This window comes from Polypterus senegalus, chromosome 1 (genome assembly GCF_016835505.1).
Source record: "Polypterus senegalus isolate Bchr_013 chromosome 1, ASM1683550v1, whole genome shotgun sequence".
Taxonomy (NCBI): domain Eukaryota; kingdom Metazoa; phylum Chordata; class Cladistia; order Polypteriformes; family Polypteridae; genus Polypterus; species Polypterus senegalus.
The window spans coordinates 317,629,533-317,652,860 of record NC_053154.1 but is presented as its reverse complement, the minus strand read 5'-3'; the positions used below and the strand labels follow the sequence as shown (position 1 = coordinate 317,652,860).

Here is a 23,328-nt window from a genome sequence, read left to right as displayed (position 1 = left end):
AGGAAGGTGCAGTGAGAGTAACAACGCTAAAGCAGTTATGGTATTTGGAATACTATGACTGTTCCCTCTACCATTATATTACAATCAGATGCATTACACTAATAAACAATATGCTGTTAGTTTCGGTGTATTTATAAAGCCGCGTCATGAAAATAATGAGTAACCACACAAGAACAGTAGCACTGCTTTGACGCTGGGTGCCGCCAGTTTGCAAAACCAAGCGAACTTGCGTACGACAAGGCATGAGGTACCATGGAAAAGTGCGTGGCTTTACGACAAGTGTAGGTTTTATACATCGCGATTTGAACGTGGAAAAGTTCTTACGCAACATTTCTGTGCGTACGCACCGTTTATACATGAGGCCCCTGGTATGTCTCATTGGGATTCACGGCACCCCACTTTGTAAAGATGAGTCAAAGACGCTGTGTGTGGAGTTGCCAGTTTATGAGATAACTCTCCACACAAACACACACACCTCCATGTAACACATCATGTGTCAAGTGATAAAAATCACCCTGACCAGCGTTTCCAACATCAGTTCATGTTCAACTGAGTGCTGGAATGGGCGAAACAAGTGACTTTAAACATGGCATGGGAGTTGGCACTCGGTGCACTACTGCTCAAATGTTTTAGAACACCTCGGGTTTTCAGTTTTTATGGAAATGCATGTAGTTTAATGTCTCAATGTGTCACGAAATCAAGACATTAAACAAAAAAAACAATAGCCAATAAGAAATATAAGTCAGTCATTAAGTGCACAAAAATTCTATTCATTGAAGCAGCCACCTCTTGATGATATAACAGCCAAACTGTGGTAATCCTTGTGGTTCAGAATGCCAGCCATTCAGTGCAAATCACCAACTGTGCCTCCAGCAGAAAAACCCGAGATCATCACACTTCCTTGTCCATGTTTGACAGTGGGTGTCTCACACTGAGGGACCATCCTGTCTCCAACTCAACGGTATACAAACACCAAAGATTTCAAATTTTGAGTCCTTTCTAGTCTGCAGTAGTCCATGGCCGCTGTTTCAAGGTTCAATTCTGACCTTCGATGAATGTCTTTCTGACTGCCACTCATCCTGTCAAACCTGCAGCACAAAGTCTCCTCTTCACACTACAAACTGACACTTGGCTTTTGTCGACCTGCACTGTTGTGCTGTGAGGCGCCTGTGATCACGCAAGCTGAAGAAACTCATCTTCTGATTGGCTGGTGACTTTGGCTCTGCCAGATCTCCTCCTATCAGAGTTTCTTCCACTTTCCTCAGTTTAGATTATGGAGGACACCACTGACCGACTCACTGCCACTTGGAATTTTATTTTTTTACATTACTCTAAATGAAAGGCCTACATGTCTTAGGGTAATAACACTCAGTCTCCTTTCATTTGTTAATTGCCATTTTCTTGCCATTATCACTGGAATATTGTGCTAGTTGCACTTCAGAGGGTGTAGTAACCCAGTCTGCTCCAACTGTGGTTTAAGGCAGGACACAGGGTTTTTAAGTAATCAACAGAAGTTGGGACACCTGTGCAAATTGTTTCCTTCAACTTGTAAGGCTTCATTCGTTGCTGCACAACATCTGTATGTTGTAATCTATTACTTGTTCCCTGAAGAAGGCCCATCTGTAATATTCTGATATGTCCTTTTTTCAATTTTTGCCAACCTAAATATTAAATTTAAACCTCTGCTTCCCTTTTTACCATTTTAAGTCATTCGAACCTAAGAAAGTTTGCTCGATGGAAGGCCAGACCGATTTTTAGCCTTCGGCCTTGGCACCCTACCAAGGGAGCACCCACTCACATTTGAGCTTTCCAGTTTTTTCATTTTTAGTTAAGTGTTGTATTATCATCATCTTCTTTACCCCCATGATTAAATGGGTCATTGTTTCTGGTTTTCTTTCAGTTAAAGTTCAAACCAAACGTGTGATGCCCGGGGGCGCGTACAGCTGCCCTGACCCCTACACAGACAGGCAGAATATGAGTTTCCACACAGCACACATGTTTATGTACAGTTGAGGAGTGTTTGATCAGTACAGTACATAAAGCACAGGACAATCCTTCCTTCCTTCCTTTCCATAGTCCTTCCGCCTCCACTCCCTCTCAGCCCACCTCCTCCCGACTCTGGCTCCTCGACTGGAGTGAGGCGGCTCCTTTTATTCAAGTCCTGGGAGTGTTCCAGGTGGCTCATAAGTATTACCTGGAATCACTCCCAGGAGTGGTGGAAGTTCTCTATAGGGCTCGCCCTGGTGGCCCCCACGGAACCTAACAGGGCTGCACTAAACTCCATCTCCCAGCATGCCCTGCGGTAATCTGAGGTGCCACAGGAGGGCTGCACTCTAGTGTCCCAGGGGAAGTATTGCCTCCTCGATGCTCTCTCCTTTCATTACGTTGGCGTCCCAGCCAGGTAATGGCCGTGGCCGTCCATCACACATGTCAATCCCATTTCCCTTTCTCTACCCTAACTGATAGAATCCTCATGTTTCCTTTTCTTTCTTTCTTTTCAGATCCTGCATTGCCTCAAAGTCTTTGCCCCCAGCCCACCTTTCACTTTCCCCGATGACAGACGCCAGTCGATGAGCCGCCAGCCGTCATTCACTTACTCTGAATGGACCGATGCCAAACAGGAGGACTTCTTCGACTTGGATCCTGTGCCGGAAACCCCCGTGTTCGACTGCTTCATGGACATAAAGCCCGAGTCTGATCCAGCGACTCTAACAGTCAAGCCAGTGGGGCTACAGGAAAGGTGAGGATTCTGATCGAGCCATTAGGGAGTTCATAAATTGGGTTAATTTCACATTCTGTTGTGGTGTTAACAAATATTGCTGTTTTTGTTTTTGCCTTTTTAGGGTTTTTTGCATAAATGGATTCTAATTCCATGTTGTATGTTATGTTTTGAGGTAAATTTGCAAGGTTCGCTTTTGGTATCCATTTTATTTTCTTTATTACACAATGTCTTTGTGTTTGGTTATATGACAGCAGTTGGCACATTTTTTTTTAGGTCACAGTAAATAATGGAAAAAATATGGCAGTGATTGTGGTGGTTAGATCTTTCTTTCTTTCTTCATGTTACTCGGTTTTCATTTTGATCTTGAGGTCTTCTTACCTGACCATGCCATTTTCCTCCTTAACCATCTCCCAGTGTCCTTGCACTTTCAATAATCCTCAGGCACTTGGCATGTCCACAAGCATACAGCTACCCTTTCAGGTTTGGACAGGGATGTAGAATGTAGGGACAGGAGAGGTCACTTAGGGGACCTCTTGTCTTCTGCCCGTCTGGCTATGATGTGACCCAGAAGTTGTAACACTCCTTGAGACCCTTCTACTGCCCAAGACGGCACATTTATAATACCCGTTGATGATCTCTGGAGTGGCAGCCAAAACATAGAACAATAAATGAACCAGAGTGCGAGTGACCAACCCTGCTCTCCTACCAGCCACACCACGCACAGCAACAGAGACAAATGTAAGCGTGGAAATATTGCTGCTATTGTAGAAAAAAAAGAGTTATACGCAATGTGGCCCTTACCCGGCCGGGGCGCTTGTGGACTGGAAGGACCGAGGGAGACAGCAGGCATAGAGTGTTATCTCGCCCAGATTGATAGATGGCAGCCCCCCTGGGTTGCAGCAGTGCCTCTGATTCCCATATCCTATAGGGTTTCATGGGAGTTTGAGTTCGACAAAGCTCTGTTGGTTTGTGTGGGTGCCACCAGAGGGGGAGCCCTACTTTGTCAGGCTTCTGCCTCACGCAGAAGTGCTTCCGGTCCATGCTAATGGGCCACCTGGGAGTATTCTGGAAGTGCAGGATGAAAGGAGCCAGCTGCCATTGCTGCAGGAGCCAGAGTCGGGAGAGATAGGATGACACTTGCCAGGAGGAGTGGAGGCAGAAACAAAGGCAGAGGAAGAGCAAGAAGACAAAGTGTTTGCTGTTACTGTATACTGCTTGGTGCTGTACTGTACTGCGCATTGGTGCTGTGGGAAATGATTTGGGAAGCGTTTGAGAAGCCTTTCCCACGTAATAAAGCACTGTGTACTGCTTGGTGCTGGTGGGAAATGATTTGGGGAGAGTTTGGGAAACCATCCATCCATCCATCCATTTTCTAACCCGCTGAATCCGAATACAGGGTCACGGGGGTCTGCTGGAGCCAATCCCAGCCAACACAGGGCACAAGGCAGGAACCAATCCTGGGCAGGGTGCCAACCCACCGCAGGACACACACAAACACACCCACACACCAAGCACACACTAGGGCCAATTTAGAATCGCCAATCCACCTAACCTGCATGTCTTTGGATTGTGGGAGGAAACCGGAGCGCCCGGAGGAAACCCACGCAGACACGGAGAGAACATGCAAACTCCATGCAGTGAGGACCCGGGAAGTGTTTCTGAAATGTTTGGGAAACCTTTCCCACGTAATTAAGCACTGTGTACTGCTTGGTGCTGTACTGTGCTGTACTGTACTGTACATTGCTGATGATGGGAAACAATTTTGGAAGTGTTTGGGAAGCGTTTCCAATGTAATAAAGCCTGTATGTTGTGATGAACTTGTGTCTGCATCTGTCTATGTCGGGTTTGGGGAGCTGGTGTGCCCCCTGCAGGCCTCAATATATGCACACAAAATAATGTGACGCTTACTCAACCCCACACTGCAGTACCCCACTCTTCCCTCGACAAATAAACCACTAATACACAATTAACAGTTATATAAAAAGTGATAGCATACCATGTAAAAAGTCCTTATAATGTACATAAAGTTTAAATGTTCATCCCTTGACATTCGTGCTAGTGAGGGTTTGGCTGAGCCATACTTTTAGACCAGCCGAAATAACAGTCCCTTTTCACAGGTCTACCAGGCCCTCTCCCAAGTTCATCCTCATTCCTCCCTCCATTCCTTAACTTCTTTCCTTCTGTATTGACGAACCCAGGTTCATCTAATGGCTTCTTGCAGGCTGTGTATTTTCTAGAAGGCCGGCACTTTCTGTTTTTTTTTCCTCTCTGCTGCTGCTCTGTCTTATTGGTCGTCCGAGTCTGGTGGTCCCTCCAAAGCAGCCCATAGGTTGAAAACCCCTTGAGAGTGAATTTCTGTATTATTATAAAAACAATGAAAGGTGCAAACAGACGCTGTCAGCAAATAAATCTGACCCCCATTACAGAGTGACCCCAGAAAGTGCTGTAAGCGGGGTCTTGATTGAGACCGTGATGAATCTAGAGATGGGTGGAGATACTGGCAGGAGCAGGAGAGGCTGGGGTTGAGAGTGGGACAGAGGGTGACAAATGAGTGCATATGAAGACAAACGAGACGAGACCATTCAGTCCATCGATATCTTGGAGGTGCACTTCTGATCGACAGGAGTTCAAGCCTGTGACAGCTACGTGGGACTTCTTTTTTAAGATTGTCTATTTATGTGTGCATTTGCCGATTCTTTTGTGTGTCTTTTACAACAAACACACCATTTTAAATACATCTACGGTCCTTACTCTCATTCCAAATGGGAAAAAGTACCAAGATACTCACACGCATACCTGAAAATAGGCCAAGCGGCGAGATCAGGCTTTCATTTTTGATGTTTTCCTAATTTCTCCTTGACATCTAAAATATTTGAGACTTTGAATTTGAAGGGATTTAGAGATCTTGTGGTATCATTTGTTTCTGCCCTTGAAAAGAAGTAATGTTCTCCAACAAGAATTTATTTTATGGGTGCTGCCATTCTGAGAGTTATTTGCTGACGGTTGCTATGTGTCATGATCTGGGGAGTCCTGAAAGCACAGGTACAAAGCACTTTCAAATAGTTGCCCACTAGTGGAGGAGAAAACAATGTCAAAAATCCCAACAAGAAACCCAAAGGGCAGAGAACACTTTTTTTTTATAAAATGAAGGTGTATTTTTACAAAACTGGCTGTGCTTTAATTAGAAAACCAAAAAGATATGCAACCAATTGTATCATAAAAATGCTGGACAAAGTGTCAGCCAAATAGGAAAATGCAGGCCATACCAAACAGTGCATCATGTGCTTTCTTTTATGTGGTCTGTGCATGCATGATAAGAAAAAACTGAGCAATTTTTTTTATATATTTACAGTATATACTGTATGTGTGTGTATATATATATATATATATATATATATATAGTGACAGTAGGGGGCAGTAGTGCACCCTTGAACCCTCAGGTACAACTCCAGACACCAGGTAAAAGTCCAGAACCTTTTTATTTTGTTCTTCCGTGCACCAAGCACCCTCCACACTACTCATACAATAAACCAACAAACACTCTATCAATAAACTCTCCTCCTCGCCCAGACACTTAGCCACCCTTCCTCCCAGCTCAGCTCGGTGTCTGGACTGAGGCACCGTCCTTTATAGCCCCTGACCGGAGGTATTCCTGTCCCGACAGTCCATAGTTCCTTACTCCTTCCGGGTCAGGGCAATCAGTCCTTTTCTTTAACCCGGAGCACGTTGTTCGTTCCTGTCACGTGACCATGGCGTACTCCGGGTCATAGGGCATAAAGAGCCCATAAGCCCCCACAGCGACTCCTGGTGGCCCCCAAGGTATCCAGCAGGGTTGTGTAAAAATACTACAAGGTCCATAATGCCCTGCTGGACCTCGGGGCATGATCCTGCTGTCGGGAGAGCTCCTCCTGGCGGCCTGGGGGTGCGAACCGGCATGGAAAGCCGGCAATCCTACACAATATATTTATATATATATATATATATATATATATATATATATATATATATATATTGTGGCAGATGGCCAGGGCCCATGCCTGGCTGGGATGCCACTTCACCACATCTGCTAGGCGGACAAGGGTGGGATGCCCAGTATCTCCCCCTGGACGCTAGATGGCAGCATCCCTGGGTTGCAGCAGTGCCTTGGACTCCCCCAGGGCTTCATGGGGATTGGAGTTCTGTGTAGCTCTGTGGTGTTCCGCAGGCGCTGCCAGGGGGTGCTGCGACAGGAACGACTGGCTCCTTTTGAGCACTGGTTTCGCCACACCTGGGAGTGCAGCTGGAGGCCAGTAATCAACCACCTGGAGCACTTCTGGGTGCCTGATAAAAAGGAGCCAGAAACCACCAGTCGTTAGCCAGAGTTGGGTGGAAGGAGGACAAAGCTGTGGAGGAGTGGTGGTGAAAGAGAGGAGTGTGGTGACTCAGTGATAAGAGCTTGGGTCTGTGTTGTGGCTGCAGGGATTACGGGGAAGATGTGCCGTCCAGATGAAGAAAAATAGAAGTCTTTTTGTTTTGTACGTGCCTCCTGTGTCAAGTCTGTGCCAGGTTGGGCACAATATAGCGCCTTTCTTACTATATATTCCTCTGTTTTCCCTTTATGGATTTTCAATAAAAAATCATACCACAAAGTAAACATAACTCACTTTCCATCTGTCTCTCTGTCTTTTCAAAGGAGAGGCTCCAACGTCTCCCTCACCCTGGACATGTGTACGCCAGGCTCAACGGAGCCCTATGGGTCGGTGCTGTCCCCTCGAGAGCAGTCAGCCAGAGAGTACCTGCAGAAGGCTTCTAATGTCCTCACCGCCATGGAGCTACACGAGAGAGCCATGGACTCATTCACTCTGCAGGCTGAGTTTTTTGTGAGTTCCGATGGGAGGGTCTCTTTCCTGTCTTCCTTTTTATTTCTCACTTGTTGATAGGCCTGGGTGAGTCACTTGGTCCAGATGTGACTTGTCCTGGTGTCATTCTCAGAATTTGAATGTCACAGGTTAGCTGCTTACAATCATGCACAATCTCTTTCTTCAACCTGTAATAAGCATACGTTTAATATGTCACTGTGCACTGTGCAAATATCTATATATATAAAAGTCAATGTGTGTGTGTGTATATATATATGTATGTTCAAGCATTGCTTACAAATGGCTGGAGCAACTTTCATGAAACTTGGTATACATGCTTCTCATTGGTTGACTAAAAATCCTGTAGGGTGAAATCAACCCTAACCAAACCCCTTTCTGGGTAGATCTTGTGGTCTTCTATGCATGTTATCATCCAGTTGACACTCGAAATGATCACCAGAGAGCGAACTGCTAGACACACAACCTGACCTGCAGAGTCCTTTCTGTGAGATTTAGCCTCATTCTCTTCCCAGCATAACCCTGCCTACGTATCCAGTCTCTCCATTTCAGCCAATTCACGTCAAAGTGGGTTAATCGTTACACAAAGGACACACAGCCTCTGATGAGATGACACAAATACAGAATAAATCACTGACCTCCGTCCCAAGGTACGCTGGTACCACACAAACATATGAGCAACCTTGTGTTCGAACAAGACCAATCCACAGCAATCCAGTAAAGATTTATGGCTTGTGTTCAGACAGAATGGTCGTTCCCCACAACCCTTCAGGTATCCCCATCATTGCCTAAATCAGTGGCCTGGAGGACCACAGTGGCTGCAGGTTTTCATTCTAACCCTTTTTTTAAATTGGTGACCAGTTTTTGCTGCTAATTAACTTCTTTTCCATTCATTTTAATTGATTTGTTCCCCTGAATTTCTTCATTGTTCCTCTGAATTGCTTTATTTCTTTCCTTAAACAGTATCCAAATGGAAATGAAATGTGAAGTGAGTGAGCCAACAGAAGACCAACTAAGTCAGGGCCTCAAACTCCAACCAATTTCACTCCAACCAGTTGCTTAATCAGGCGCCAAGTCTTGTCGTTAATTAATCTCGTTCTTTAATTCCATGGCTTGTTGCTGCTATCATTGTGCAAATGCAGACATTTCTGAAATTGTCTTTTCTAAGAGCAGTGTTAAAATGTTTTGGGGTCCTGAGCTGATCAACATTCCAGAAACCCTCATATTTTCAGGTATGGTATGATGGTCACAGTTTGCTGGTCATATTTTGGTTCATTTTGTATCTCATTATTGTTTGGCACCTAAAAAAGAAACAATTAAGGGGTCCGAGTTTTTAAGAGCAAGTCAAATAAATTCAATTCAAAAGTAGTTCATTAGTAGCATAAATAGGTCACTAATTAAGAAAAGGGTTAAAATGAAAACCTGCAGCTCTCTAGGATCGGAGTTTGAGACCACTGGCCTAAATGATCATTTATGTTGTGACGGATGGCCAGGGCCATTACCTGGGAGCCACCTGGGAGAGAACATGTTTGGGACATTACCTCCCCTGAGACACTAGAGGGCATATCCCACCCCCCGGGTTTCTACAGCACCATTAATCCCTGCAGGGCATGCCAGGAGTTGTAGTTTGGAGCAGCCTTGTTGGGTTCTGTGGGGGCACCGCCAGGAGGTGCTGGAGGTACAGCTGAGCCCTTTGTGGCACCACTTCCTCCACACCTGGAAGTGCTGCTGGAAAAAGGTCAAGAAACACCTGTTGCACTTCCGGGTGCCCTATAAAAGGCGTTGCCTGACCAGTAATCAAAGAGCCAGAGTCAGGAGGAGGAGTAGAGACAGAGACAGAGAGAAAGAGAGAGGAAGAAGGAAGGACTGTGCTAGTTTGTACATTTGGTACTTTGTACTGTGTTGTGTAGAAAGCAGCAACAGAAAAGCGCTTCCCCAGTTAACTAAAGGCGTGTTGTCTGGCAAGCCTCTCTCTATTGAAGTTGTGGAAAAAAATGTCCATTTTGTAGACTTCAAGGAATGAAACTATGAACTTTGACACAATCAGAACTTCACTCTGGACCCAATCAGGACTTCACGGCTATCAAGAGGGAAGGGGTGAATAGTGGGGTGCAATGCCCCAGGGAGGCAAGCAATTCGGAAGCCTAGAATTAGATGGGGGGTAGGAGGGGGTTTGGACTTATCCATTAGTTGCTTCAGAAATCACTTTAGTATACCTTGTGGCCACTAGGTGGAACTCCCAACACACCCAGGCTTGGACATAAGTTTGTTCTTTTCAAAGGGCTTTATTTGGTGTGAAACCCTTCAACAACATGTGTTTCCCATAGCACAACCACAACTGCAATTCAGCTCTCAGAAACACTTTGTCTTCATCTTCTCCGCTCCTCGCTGAAATTTTGTCCTCCTCCACACTGTCTCTGGCTCACTTCCTGAAGAGGAGCTGCCTACAAAACCAAAGTTATGGCTTGGAAGCACGTCTTTTTCTTTGGTACACATTATATGGGGTCACGGCCGTTGTCCTTAACCTTTTTTGGTGTGCATTCTCCCCTGTTATCTTATATATTTGTAGTGTGCTGTAGAAGTTAAATACAATTACAGCTTTATAAATTACTAATCACAGAATGGATACGCAGGAAGACATACATTAGATGAGCTGTCTCAATCAGGCCATTACTGCCATCTAGTGTTTCCATTTGCAAGGACAGACCCTACCAGTAACCCACAAAGACTCCACTGCCTGCTGTCTGCCACAGTTACAGGCTAGCAGGCCACTGCAGACAGTTTTGTATAATACTGACCCCTAGAAGTGTGAACTAGAGAGTTCCTAAGGGTCAGGGGCTCTTATTTTGTATATCATTTGTGTCAGTTGGGATGGGCTAAACCCTAGAGAATTCATTGGGTTGGTTTATTTTTTAAATATAATTAAAGTTTTACTTTTGATTTGAAATTTTGGGCCATTATATCGGTGCTGTTTTCATGGGGCTATTGTCGGTTCCTGTTGCTAGTACCGTCCCAGAGTGGGCATTACTTAGAGGTCATGACCTGCCAATCACAACGTGACATGATAAAAGTTCATCCAGGGTTATACTTCCCCCATACGACTACACAGAGTATTCCTAAAACCTTCAGACCTTTTTGAGAATTTCTCATTGTTGTGTTTCTCTGGTTTTTGTACTCTCTGTGCAATTCTTGGTGTCTTTGTGACAGACTCAAAGGGCCTGTAGGGGACTCGGGTACCTGCTGTTTCATTCTTGTCTCTTTTTAACAGGAAACTCCAATGAACTTTGTGGACCCAAAGGAATACAACATCCCTGGAGTGGTGAGGAAGAACCGCTATAAAACTATCCTCCCAAGTACGTCAGCCGCCAAGCTGAACCCATCTGTGTGCACGCGTGTGTGTAATATAATATATTATAGTATAATGTGTATGTGTATATAATATATTATAATATAGGGTGTGAGTGTAATATAATATAATGTGTGTGTGTAATATAATATATATAATATGTGTGTGTGTAATATAATATATTATAATATAATGTGTATGTGTAATATAATATATTATAATATAGGGTGTGAGTGTAATATAATATAATGTGTGTGTGTAATATAATATAATATATAATATGTGTGTAATATAAAATATTATTATAGTATATTATAATGTAATGTGTATGTGAGAGTGTGTAATATAATATATTATAATGTAATGTGTGGTGCGTAACATATTACAATATAATGTATGTGTGTGTGTAATATCTATACTAATAAAAGGTAAAGCCCTCACTGACTCATCACTAATTCTCCAACTTCCCGTGTAGGTAGAAGGCTGAAATTTGGCAGACTCATTCCTTACAGCTTACTTACAAAAGTTAGGCAGGTTTCATTTCGAAATTCTACAAGTAACGGTCATAACTGGATCCTATTTATGTACATATATACGTCCATAGCCTGCAGCTCGGTCACTGTGTGAGGCGGAGTTGCGTCCCTCATCGTCACGCCTCCCACGTAATTGAGTGCCTGCCCATATAAGGCCGTCCGTCAGCTGCAATCCAATAGACAAGCTGCCGCTAAATATTCACGTGTGAAGGACTGTGCTTATGTAGACGAAGATGAGATGATCAGGGTGGTGTTTGGCACAAACTCAGCGAAACTGCAAGAGAAACTTTTAAGTGCTGGGTCTTAGCTAACATTAAATAAAGCCGTAGACATCGCAAGATCGCACGAGATAGCACAAGCACAGCTGCGAACCTACGATGCATGTACTCCGATCAACTCACGTGAACTGACTGTGAACGCAGTACGCAGAGAACAATGAAGAGCTACAAAGAGCGCTGAACAAAAAACGCATTACACAATTGAGAAGGTAGCAAAAGAATATGAAGCGAGTGATGCATACAAGCATATTCATAAGTGCAGCTACTGCGGACACAAAGCACGGTGTAAACCTTAAGTTTAAATTAAGTTCATAGACAGGCTCCTGCTGGCGTTTGTCATGCCTACGACGAATACGATATTCGCAAGATACAAATTTAATGAGAATACACGAGGTATAAACGAGACTTTTGATCATTTTGTAACGGAGTTAAAATTGCTGGTGAAGGACTGTGCTTATGCAAACGAATAGGAAAGAAAAGGTGTAAAGCTTAACTTTAAATTAGGTTCATAGACACGCTGCCGCTGACGTTTGTCATGCCTAAGACAAATACGATATTTGCGAGATACAAGTTTAATGAGAGGATGCAGGGTATAAAAGAGAGTTTTCATCACTTTGTAACAGAGTTAAAATTGCTGGTGAAGGACTGTGCTTATGCAAACGAAGATGAGATGGTGAGGGATAGTCTAGTGTTTGGTACAAACTCAGCAAAAGTGCGAGAGAAACTTTTAAGTGCCGGGTCTGAGCTAACATTAAATAAAGCCGTGGACATCGCAAGATCACAGAAACCTGTTATCTTTACAACGGTTGACAAACACGGAATATAACTTGAACACAACACGTCCTCCAAATACGAACCTGATTGAAAGAAATAATGATAATCAAATCCTTGATAACAGCAACACTCATAACAGTCACAGAACAATTACATTGAAAATCAGGTTATTTTTAAAATGTTTCCTTTTCTTTTTCATAACTTCTTTAACACACTACTTCTCCGCTGTGTGTAATATATTATAATATAATGTGTGTGTAATATAATACATTATAATATAATGTGTGTGTAATATAATATAGTGTGTGTGTAATATATTACAATATAATGTATGTGTGTGTGTAATATAATATATTATAATATAATGTGTGTGTGTGTGTATTTGAAAATACGGTTCTTTGTACTGAAACGCCAGGTTTTCTTCATTCCATCCTGCTGTGCTTAGTGCTGCTATGCATTTGTCTCCAAAGAAGTTGTGTCATTGATCCATAGCAAGGCACACACACTCTCACACACTCACACACACACCTTGAACCTTGTTGTGACATCAGACCATGAGCAGAACAAAGAATGGATGACTCCAGGGTGCAGGCCAGTGTGATGTGATTGTAAGCCATGCTGAATTTCAGTTTGCTTCCAATCCCTGAGTTTTGAAATTTGACAAACTTGAATGCCACACCATTGTCTAAGACCCACTACATCCTGAGCCAGGGTCACAGAGCCAGGTTCAGGGGGCTGGATCCGAGCAAGCACAGGACATGAAGCAGGAATAATCCCCAGGAGATGGCGCCAGTCTATTACAGGGTGAACTGACACATACCTGCACACACAAACACAAATATGCGCGTACACACACACACACACACATATACATATACAGTGCATCTGGAAAGTATTCACAGCGCATCACTTTTTCCACATTTTGTTATGTCACAGCCTTATTCCAAAATGGATTAAATTCATTTTTTTCCTCAGAATTCTACACACAACACCCCATAATGACAATGTGAAAAAAGTTTACTTGAGACTTTGGCAAATTAATTAAAAATAAAAAACAGAGAAATCCCATGTACATAAGTATTCACAGCCTTTGCTCAATACTTTGGCAGCAATTCCAGCCTCAAGTCTTTTTGAATACGATGCCACAAGCTTGGCACACCTATCCTTGGCCAGTTTCGCCCATTCCTCTTTGCAGCACCTCTCAAGCTCCATCAGGTTGGATGGGAAGCGTCGGTGCACAGCCATTTTAAGATCTCTCCAGAGATGTTCAATCAGATTCAAGTCTGGGCTCTGTCTGGGCCACTCAAGGACATTCACAGAGTTGTCCTGAAGCCACTCCTTTGATATCTTGGCTGTGTGCTTAGGGTCGTTGTCCTGCTGAAAGATGAACCGTCACCCCAGTCTGAGGTCAAGAGCGCTCTGGAGCAGGTTTTCATCCAGGATGTCTCTGTACATTGCTGCAGTCATCTTTCCCTTTATCCTGACTAGTCTCCCAGTTCCTGCCACTGAAAAACATCCCCACAGCCTGATGCTGCCACCACCATGCTTCACTGTAGGGATGGTATTGGCCTGGTGATGAGCGGTGCCTGGTTTCCTCCAAATGTGACGCCTGACATTCACACCAAAGAATTCAATCTTTGTCTCATCAGACCAGAGAATTTTGTTTCTCATGGTCTGAGAGTCCTTCAGGTGCCTTTTGGCAAACTCCAGGTGGGCTGCCATGTGCCTTTTACTAAGGAGTGGCTTCCGTCTGGCCACTCTACCATACAGGCCTGATTAGTGGATTGCTGCAGAGATGGTTATCCTTCTGGAAGGTTCTCCTCTCTCCACAGAGGACCTCTGGAGCTCTGACAGAGTGACCATCAGGTTCTTGGTCACCTCCCTGACTAAGGCCCTTCTCCCCCAATCGCTCAGTTTAGATGGCCGGCCAGCTCTAGGAAGAGACCTGGTGGTTTCGAACTTGTTCCACTTACGGATGATGGAGGCCACTGTGCTCATTGGGACCTTCAAAGCAGCAGACATTTTTCTGTAACCTTCCCCAGATTTGTGCCTCGAGACAATCCTGTCTCGGAGGTCTACAGACAATTCCTTTGACTTCATGCTTGGTTTGTGCTCTGACATGAACTGTCAACTGTGGGACCTTCTATAGACAGGTGTGTGCCTTTCCAAATCACGTCCAATCAATTGAATTGACCACAGGTGGACTCCAATGAAGCTGCAGAAACATCTCAAGGATGATCAGGCGAAACAGGATGGACCTGAGCTCAGTTTGGAGCTTCATGGCAAAGGCTGTGAATACTTCTGTACATGTGCTTTCTCAATTTTTTTATTTTTAATACATTTGCAAAAACCTCAAGTAAACTTTTTTCACGTTGTCATTATGGGGTGTTGTGTGTAGAATTCTGAGGAAAAAAATGAATTTAATCCATTTTGGAATAAGGCTGCAACATAACAAAATGTGGAAAAAGTGATGCGCTGTGAATACTTTCCGGATGCACTGTATACACACAGGACAATTTAGCATCGCCTATCCACCTAACCTGCATGTCTTTGGACTGTGAGAGGAAACCCACACAGTGGAGGTCCCAGGATGTGAACCCTGGTCTCCTTACTGCAAGGCAGCAGCACTACCACTGTGCCACCCCAAACTGGAATAATTATTTATAAAGGTATCCAGTTTGGAAGTAGAGCAACTTGAGCACAACCAAATTAATCCGTATGAATGCCTGCATGAAAGGGAAAAAGAAAAATAAATAATAACAAATGAAGTAGCTTTTTTAATGAACTCAGGCCACTACCCATAAGTCATAAAGTGAAGAAAGCACCGGCCACCTTTTCATGTAATGGTGGATGAGCACATGTGCTGTTTTACAGCCTGATCAGCTCATAGTCAAGTCTGCTTCACATGAAATGGGCTTCATTTAAGAAAGCAACATTGACACACACCTTTGACATGACCTAACATAGCAGGGCCAAAGCTCTTAGTTAATACAAAGTTGATGGGGGAGAAATGGGGGGCCTATCCCTACAGCACTGGATGCAAGGCAAGAGACGGCCCAGAATACGAGATCCATCCTTCACCATCAGTTTGGAATCACAAACAACCTGCAGGTCTTTTGGGGGGATGTGGTCAGGCATTAGGTTTTATCATGTCCAAATCAGTTTGTGTAATGGAGGTAAAAAAGAAACAGTTGCTGTGCAAGGGGCTTTAACACTACAGATACATCTGCAGGCTTCAGTAACTTTATCTGTTGTGAAAAAACAGTGCATCAAAGCAAATTCTTTAATGGTATTCATAATTAAATCTGCTTTATTACCATGCGATTTAGCACAGCTCTAGAAATGCCATCCAAACTCGAATAACTATGTGTAAAGACAGGACACCCTGATGCCTTTCCTCTTATTATGAATTCATTACCTCATTAATAATCAAACCTTCTGCAATCCAAACCTGGTAAGTAATGTGGAAGCCCTTGTGTTGCAGATACCCACAGCAGAGTGTGCCTTAAATCCACAGAAGAAGATGATTTCCTCAGCACATACATCAACGCCAACTACATACGGGTGAGTCTGAAATGAGCCTCTTCATCAGTGATGATGGTGATGATGACTGCAAAGGATTTGCAGTGTGTGTGAAAGTGAATGGTTTATTCATTCTCAAACATTCTGAACCTGCTTAATAGAACAGAACATGAATATGAATTCACTTCAAGGTCTTTAGGACGTTAGGACGTTACCAGGTCATCATGGCATAATATAATATAATATAATATCCATCCATCCATTATCCAACCCGCTATATCCTAACTACAGGGTCACTGGGGTCTGCTGGAGCCAATCCAAGCCATCACAGGGCGCAAGGCAGGAAACAAACCCCGGCGCCAGCCCACCACAGTATAATACGAGCGTATAATATAATATAATATAATATAATATAATATAATATAATATAATATAATATATGGATGGATAATATAATCCACCTTAATGAAAAGATAAATGTGTGCGTGTCTGTATATTTGTGTGTCTGTCCTGTTGCTGTGTTTCTGTCATTTCAACACATGGTGCATCACAAACATTTGCAGTAATAAAACGCATTACACTTGTCATTCCACCAGAAAGGACATCACAAACTTTAACATTACAACATACATTACAATAGATGGTGCACTGCAAATATTAACACCGAGGTCTGCATTGATTAGTTAATGTCTTAGACAGGTAGCACAGCTAATATAATATAATATAATATAATCTATATATATATAATTCACTAAGGGCATGCAAGACAGTGAGCACAAGCAAGACTGAGGGCCACTCCCACCAATTCACAGAGCCCCGCCTGCCAACTCTAAGACCATGGGATACGCTCGACAGAGCCCCGCCCACCAACTCTAAGACCATGGGATACGCTCGACAGAGCCCCGCCCACCAACTCTAAGACCATGGGATACGCTCGACAGAGCCCCGCCCACCAACTCTAAGACCATGGGATACGCTCGACTGAGCCCCACCCGCCAACTCTAACCCTTTTAGATTTAGAACAGCAGGTTATTATCCTGGCAGCAGAATTTTGAATAAATTGTAAGTGATGGATACGTTTTTGTGGGATGACAGATAGAATAACATTACAGTAATCTATGCGTGAGGTGACTCGGGCATTAACTGATACTTCAGTACTGTGTTGCGTAAGAACAGGACGAAGTCTAGAAATGTTTCAGAGATGGAAGAAAGCAGTCCGAGAAATGTTACTTATACGGGAGGAATTATTTAATAATAATAATAATAATTATTATTTAATAATTGCCATTATTAGTGTATAAATGGATATAAATAATTGCATGTACACGATTCGCCAAAATCTGTTGTATGTAAACGATACTGTTTAAAACATTATTGTTTTTTCATCAGAAAACCCGGTTTCCACATCTACCTGTAATAGTTTAAATGGCACTTTTACCACTTGCAGTAGTGCGGATGCGATGACGTATCATGTCGACCGGGCAACACAGTCAATGCTGCGTCTATCTATATCTATATATATAATTCACTAAGGGCACGCAAGACATATGTCTATGTTTTCCGTAGCCTGCTACAGGAAGGTACTCTCTTGACCATTGGCATTGGTTTCGCTCCTTTATGTTTTTGTTAAACTGTGATGGTGGTTTCCTAAGCCTTTGTTATACTGAATTCCTTTCTCACCGTTTTTTGTTCCTATTCTTACACCGTCGTATTCTACGGTGGGCTTCGGCTAGTATAATATAATATAATATAATATAATATAATATAATATAATATAATATAATATAATCCACCTTAATGAAAGGATAAATGTGTTTATGTCTGCTTATCTGTGTCTGTCCTGTTGCTATGTCTCTGTCATTCCATCACAAACATTTGCAGTAATACAATGCATTGCACTTGTCATTCCAACAGATGGTGCATCACAAACATTTATAGTAATGCATTTTATTACATGCATTACAAAATACATTCCAATAGATGGTGCACTTTAACAATGAGGTCTGCATTGATTAGTTAGTGTCTTAGATAGGTAGCACATCTAATGTAATATAATATAATATAATATCAATCCATCCATAAAACCACTTTCTGACCTGTTTGTCTAATACAGGGTGACACTATAATATTACATAAAACAGTATATGTTGCAGTAGGTAATCCTGCACTTGATGGTTGTCCCTGTAGAGTCTGGGTGTCCTCCTGCGGCTTTTGCACTCCATGTTTTAGTTTTCCTTCCATGTTTCTCAAAGATTTGCAGGAGACATTAAACTGTGTGAGTGTGGGTATGTGAAAGGCTGAGTCCTACGATGGACTGGCACCTCATCCAGGGTTGATTCTTCTCGTGTCCCTACTGCTGTCAACATCGACTCTGGTCTCCTGTGATCTTACATTGGGTTCAGAGAGACTCTTTCCTGCATCATAGTGAAGCATGTTCACACAAGATCAACATTTTGAGTTGAGGTCTCACTCATTTGTCTCCATTTTTGCCTTCCGTCCACACTACCCTGGCCTTTTAACCCCTGAAAATGGAGACGCTCCCCAGAGCCATATACTTCTGAAAAATGCCAGCAGCGTGAATGGTTGAAAATGAAGACTCAAACTCACATTGTACTTTGATTGGCTTGTGCTCACTATGTGGCCCTTCCCTGATTGGGTCCTGCTCATTACACCATCTCATTCCCTGATTGGTCACCCTTCATGAAAGAAATTTGATTAACTTTGGATGTAATTTGACTACATACAGGGAACACCAAAGACACGCTTTTTCAGCTTCATTTCCCATATGCAATACGTGGCGATTTCGAGCCCTAAATTTTGTGAGAGTTCTGCAGTTCACTACAGCCCACCCAACACAATTGAATTTAGTTCTCTTTGTACTTTCTTTCTTTCTTTCTTTCTGTTTCTCTAAGATTTGTGAACATGACACAAATTCCAGAAACTGTCAGGGCAGCAAACCACCCCATCTCAACCCAATCACCCTCTCACCTTTACTCATGGCGGGTCGCTAGAGTTTCATCCAAAAGTTCAGAGAGCACAACTCATCTGTGCTGTATCTTTGCAGGGCTACGGTGGAGAGGAAAAGGTGTACATAGCTACTCAGGGACCAACGGTCAACACTGTCAGCGACTTCTGGAGGATGGTGTGGCAGGAGCAGTCACCGATTATCGTCATGATCACGAACATTGAGGAAAAAAATGAGGTAGGACCACCAACGGTCGGAGTCAAAGAAGCCTGCAGTCTGTGAGGATGCCAAGGGAACGAATGGCCTTGTATGAGTATTTGTATTTAATTTAAATTGGGTACATTGGCCATATTTGCCCATCAATCGACACACAATAACCCATAATGACAAAGCGAAGACATGTTTACAGAAAGGTTTGCAAATGCATAAAAAATCAAAAAGTGAAAAGTCTTATTCATACTGTATTTTCATTCAAACCCTTAATTTAACATGTTCTAAAAGCCCCATTGGCAGAAATTACAGCTTTGAGTTTACTTCGGTAAGTCTCTACAAGCTTTGCACACCTGGGGCCTCATGCATAACGTTGTGTGTAGAATTCACGCTAAAACATGGCATACGGACAAAAGCGGAAATCCTCTTTGAATAGGCAAATCCATATAAATAGCCCTTAAGCTCAGCCTTCTGTGAAAAGGCAATGGCAAAAGCACGGGGGAAATAGAAGAATTACAGCGAATACCGAGTGAAGGTAAAGAAAAACGTACTATTTGTTGGCTTAAACAGTGGGATAAACAATAAAAGGAAGTTGATCGAGTGACAGCGAGTGTCTAAGAAACTCGAAAGCTCAAGTTCACAAAGTCGCACAGTGCCTGAAATAGAAAAGAAGTTGTCACATATCAAAGTCGCCGTGAAAAGGCGAGTCGTAGCCCACCATCCGAGTGTCATATGAAAGCTTATTAGGGTACAGAGAAAAAAAATAGGGACACAGTGAGAAAAAAGCTCGAAATGTCAACTTTAATCTTGAACTTTACACTTTAATAACATAGTTTATTTTGTCATTAAAGTAGAACATTATAAACTTCATCTTAAAATCGTTTAATTTATTAGTTTCTCAAATCCCATCGTAACTAAAGTAGCATGCTAAATGCTTTGTATTGTATTTGTTCTTCTATGTGCTCTATGTGTGTGAATCACTACGTGCTTCTTAAACGGGCTTTCTCTTCCTCCGACTTGACACAGAATCCATTAGATTCATGATATTACAGCTCTCTGAATAATTAAAATACTGAGATATATACTTGATGTCATTTTCAAGATGATAGGAGTTAAAGCACGTTATTAAACATGGGAACACGGTGGCACAGTGAAAGTGTCAAGCTGGCGCTCTGTTCAGAGATTGTTTCTGCCTCACGCAAGATGCTTGCTACGCCGTGTGCTACTTTTCGATGAAATAATTTACTGGAGCAGTACCGTCTTTTTCAAATGTACTAACCTCCAATTCCTGTCCTTCCTTTTCTTTCTCCAAGTAACCAATCACCACACAATCAGCTCTGTAATAGATGTTAACCCACCTGTAAGCTGAGAACGGTGATTCTTTAAAACTTTTAAGGAACATTGAAATATCTTTGTAGTACGTGTTTAATTATTCTATCCATCTATCCTTCCAGTGTCACGTCATCACCAGCAAGCATACAGCGGGAGGCAGGAATAATCCGTGAATTCGCTAGCGCTGCGGCACCGTGTTTAATTATTGACAATATAGATTATTTAAATGATGTTAACATTTCACCTGTATGATGTAATAAACATATTTTGCTGCATTTCATCTTAAAAATAATATCGTCATCATATGTAAATACACACTTTATAAAGTGGCTCAGGTTGTGCAATATTATAACTGTATCGCAAGTTTACAGAAAGCTAAATGAATAAGAAGAAGGTGCAGTGAGAGTAACAACGCTAATGCAGCTATGGTATTTAGAATAGTTTGACCATTCTGTGGACCATTATATTGTGATGTCTTCATTACAATCAGATGTCTTAAACTAATCAACAACATGCGGTTAACTTCAGTGTGTTTATAAAGCCGCGTCAGGGGATCTAAAAAAGAAAGGGAAACTACATTGGAACAAAAACACTGCTTTGACGCTGGGTGCCACCAGTTTGCCAAACCGCACGGAGAACCTGCATATGCCAGGGATTGAGCTGGCGTGAAAATGTGCATGGCTTTATGCCAAGTTTAGTTTTTATACATCGTGATGTGAGCATGGAAACGGGCATACACAACATTTTTGTGCGTACGCACTGTTTATACATGAGGCCCCTGGTGTGGAAACCCGGGCAACTCCAGCTGCCCCAACCCCGACATAGACAGACAGAGACATGAGTTCAGCACAGCACGCATTTATTTTTACACATGGAGCGTGTCTCCCTCGCACCCCACAACAGCACGGTACATAAGCACCTAATGCACAATCCTTCTTCTTCCTTCTTCTTCTCTTTTTGTCGTCCACCTCCACTCCTCCTTTTGGCACACTTCATCCCTCTTTCTCCCGACTCTGGCTTTCTGAATGGAGTGAGGCACCTCCTTTATAAGGTTGGCCCTGGGAGTGCTCATTAATCGCTCCCAGGTGTGGTAAAAGCCCCCACGGAACCCAACAGGGCTGAGCCAAGCTCCAACTCCCAGCATGCCCAGCAGGAATCCATGTTGCCACAGCATCCCAGGAGGGCTGCCCTCTAGCACCCCAGTGGAGATATTGCCTTGCAGATGCCCTCTCCCACAGTCCTTCCATCCAGCTGGCATCCCGGCCGGGTACTGCCCGGGGCCACCTGTCACACTGGATTTGAGCAGCTCATCCCTATTCTTTCTGATAGATCCTCTCAAACTCCATTAGATGGGATGGGAAGTGTCCATCCAGTGCATGTGTGTGTGTGGGTGTGTGTGTGTGTGTGTTCACCCTGTGATGGACTGCCCAACTGTCCAGGTGTTGTTTCTGCTTTGCACCAAATGCTTGGTGGGATATGCTGGAAAAATGGATGGATGGATGGATGGATGGGTAGGTGGATGGATGGTCCGTCCACAGAAAATAAACTCTCTTCATTATTGTGTGCCTCCTCAGAAATGCACAGAGTACTGGCCAGAAGACAGTGTGACCTACGAGGGGATTGAGATAACCATCCAGCAGGTCATCGAAGCTGACGACTACAGCCTCAGGCTGATCACCCTGAAGGTAGGCCACCATTTAAATAGAAAGCCTTCAATTCATTATACTTAAAAATTCATTATACTTCTGTATGGAATAAGGGAAACTCGACATGAAGAGTCTGTGAACTTTCAGGTACCTAAATGCCAGTTATGAAGGCCATCAGACAGGTCTGACACTTTTAACATGGCAGTGATCAAACTCCCAGAGTCCTGAAGAGGCCATATAGTCAGGCCACAAAATGAAGGTGCACCGGTCCTAAAAACTGCAAAATGATTTCACACATCATGGAGAGTAGCCTAAAAAGTAAAGATGGAGTGTATCAAACTGCACTGGCAAAGACAGGTAAGTGGTGGCAAGTCAAAGCTCACTGGCTGGGGCAGGCGCACACTTCACAGGGTGGCTTCTAAATGCCACTAAATGTCCTCAGTACCTCACTGGTCCCGTCTGAAGAAAATCAGGACATTGTGAGGTGTCACAAAGCTGGGCTGCCATTCTGGAATCACTAATATCCAAAGCCAAAACACACAACTTACAACCTGGTGTAAGGGTCGGACCCCTAAGCATTTCACAAAATTAGAAGTGAAAGTGGAGGGATACCAACGCAGTGCTGGATGAATAAAGTAAAAGGGGATTTGAAGGAAAAAGGAGCTGACTAGGGAGGAGGTGCAGGTCCGAGCTGTGTGGAGAAGGTCGATCAGGCTGTTCTGATGAGGGATCTTTCACTCATTTTCTTACATCTGGAAAGCCCAAAAATTCCTTTAGATTACATCAGATAAATGTGTATTAATCCCAAGGAGAAAGTCAAATGTATACAGCAAAATAAATAAATTAATTAACTTACTGAGTACATTGGGGGGAAGCATTCAGTTTTGCCTCATAGCAGTGTGCAGAAAAGACCCCCAGAGGCACTTCTTTAAAATATACAATTTTGCCTCCATCCTCTTTCCCACACAAGCGTCCAGTGTGTCCAAGGTCTGCCCTGTGATGGAGCAGGCATTCCTGACAAGTTTCCTCAGGCACTGTTATACTTTTGTGCCAAGGAGACTGCAGCACAGAGCACCACATGGGCTACTATGGGCTGGAAGAACATTTCCACATCAACAGACCTGAGAGTCCCCTTAGCAAGTCC

The 23,328-nt window shown here is 43.2% G+C and overlaps 1 protein-coding gene across 5 annotated transcripts in view; it reads left to right on the top strand.

Annotated features, from left to right (window-relative positions):
• Window positions 1-23,328, top strand: part of ptpn5 (protein tyrosine phosphatase non-receptor type 5) — a 153,989-nt gene that overhangs the window by 116,162 nt on the left and 14,499 nt on the right. For all 5 annotated transcript variants that reach the window (XM_039736632.1, XM_039736614.1, XM_039736598.1 and 2 more), the window contains 6 exons: window positions 2,502-2,740; window positions 7,395-7,581; window positions 10,847-10,931; window positions 15,994-16,073; window positions 19,096-19,233; window positions 22,113-22,223. In XM_039736632.1, the coding sequence (XP_039592566.1) occupies window positions 2,502-2,740; window positions 7,395-7,581; window positions 10,847-10,931; window positions 15,994-16,073; window positions 19,096-19,233; window positions 22,113-22,223 (840 nt within the window). The remainder of the gene's footprint in view (window positions 1-2,501; window positions 2,741-7,394; window positions 7,582-10,846; window positions 10,932-15,993; window positions 16,074-19,095; window positions 19,234-22,112; window positions 22,224-23,328) is intronic.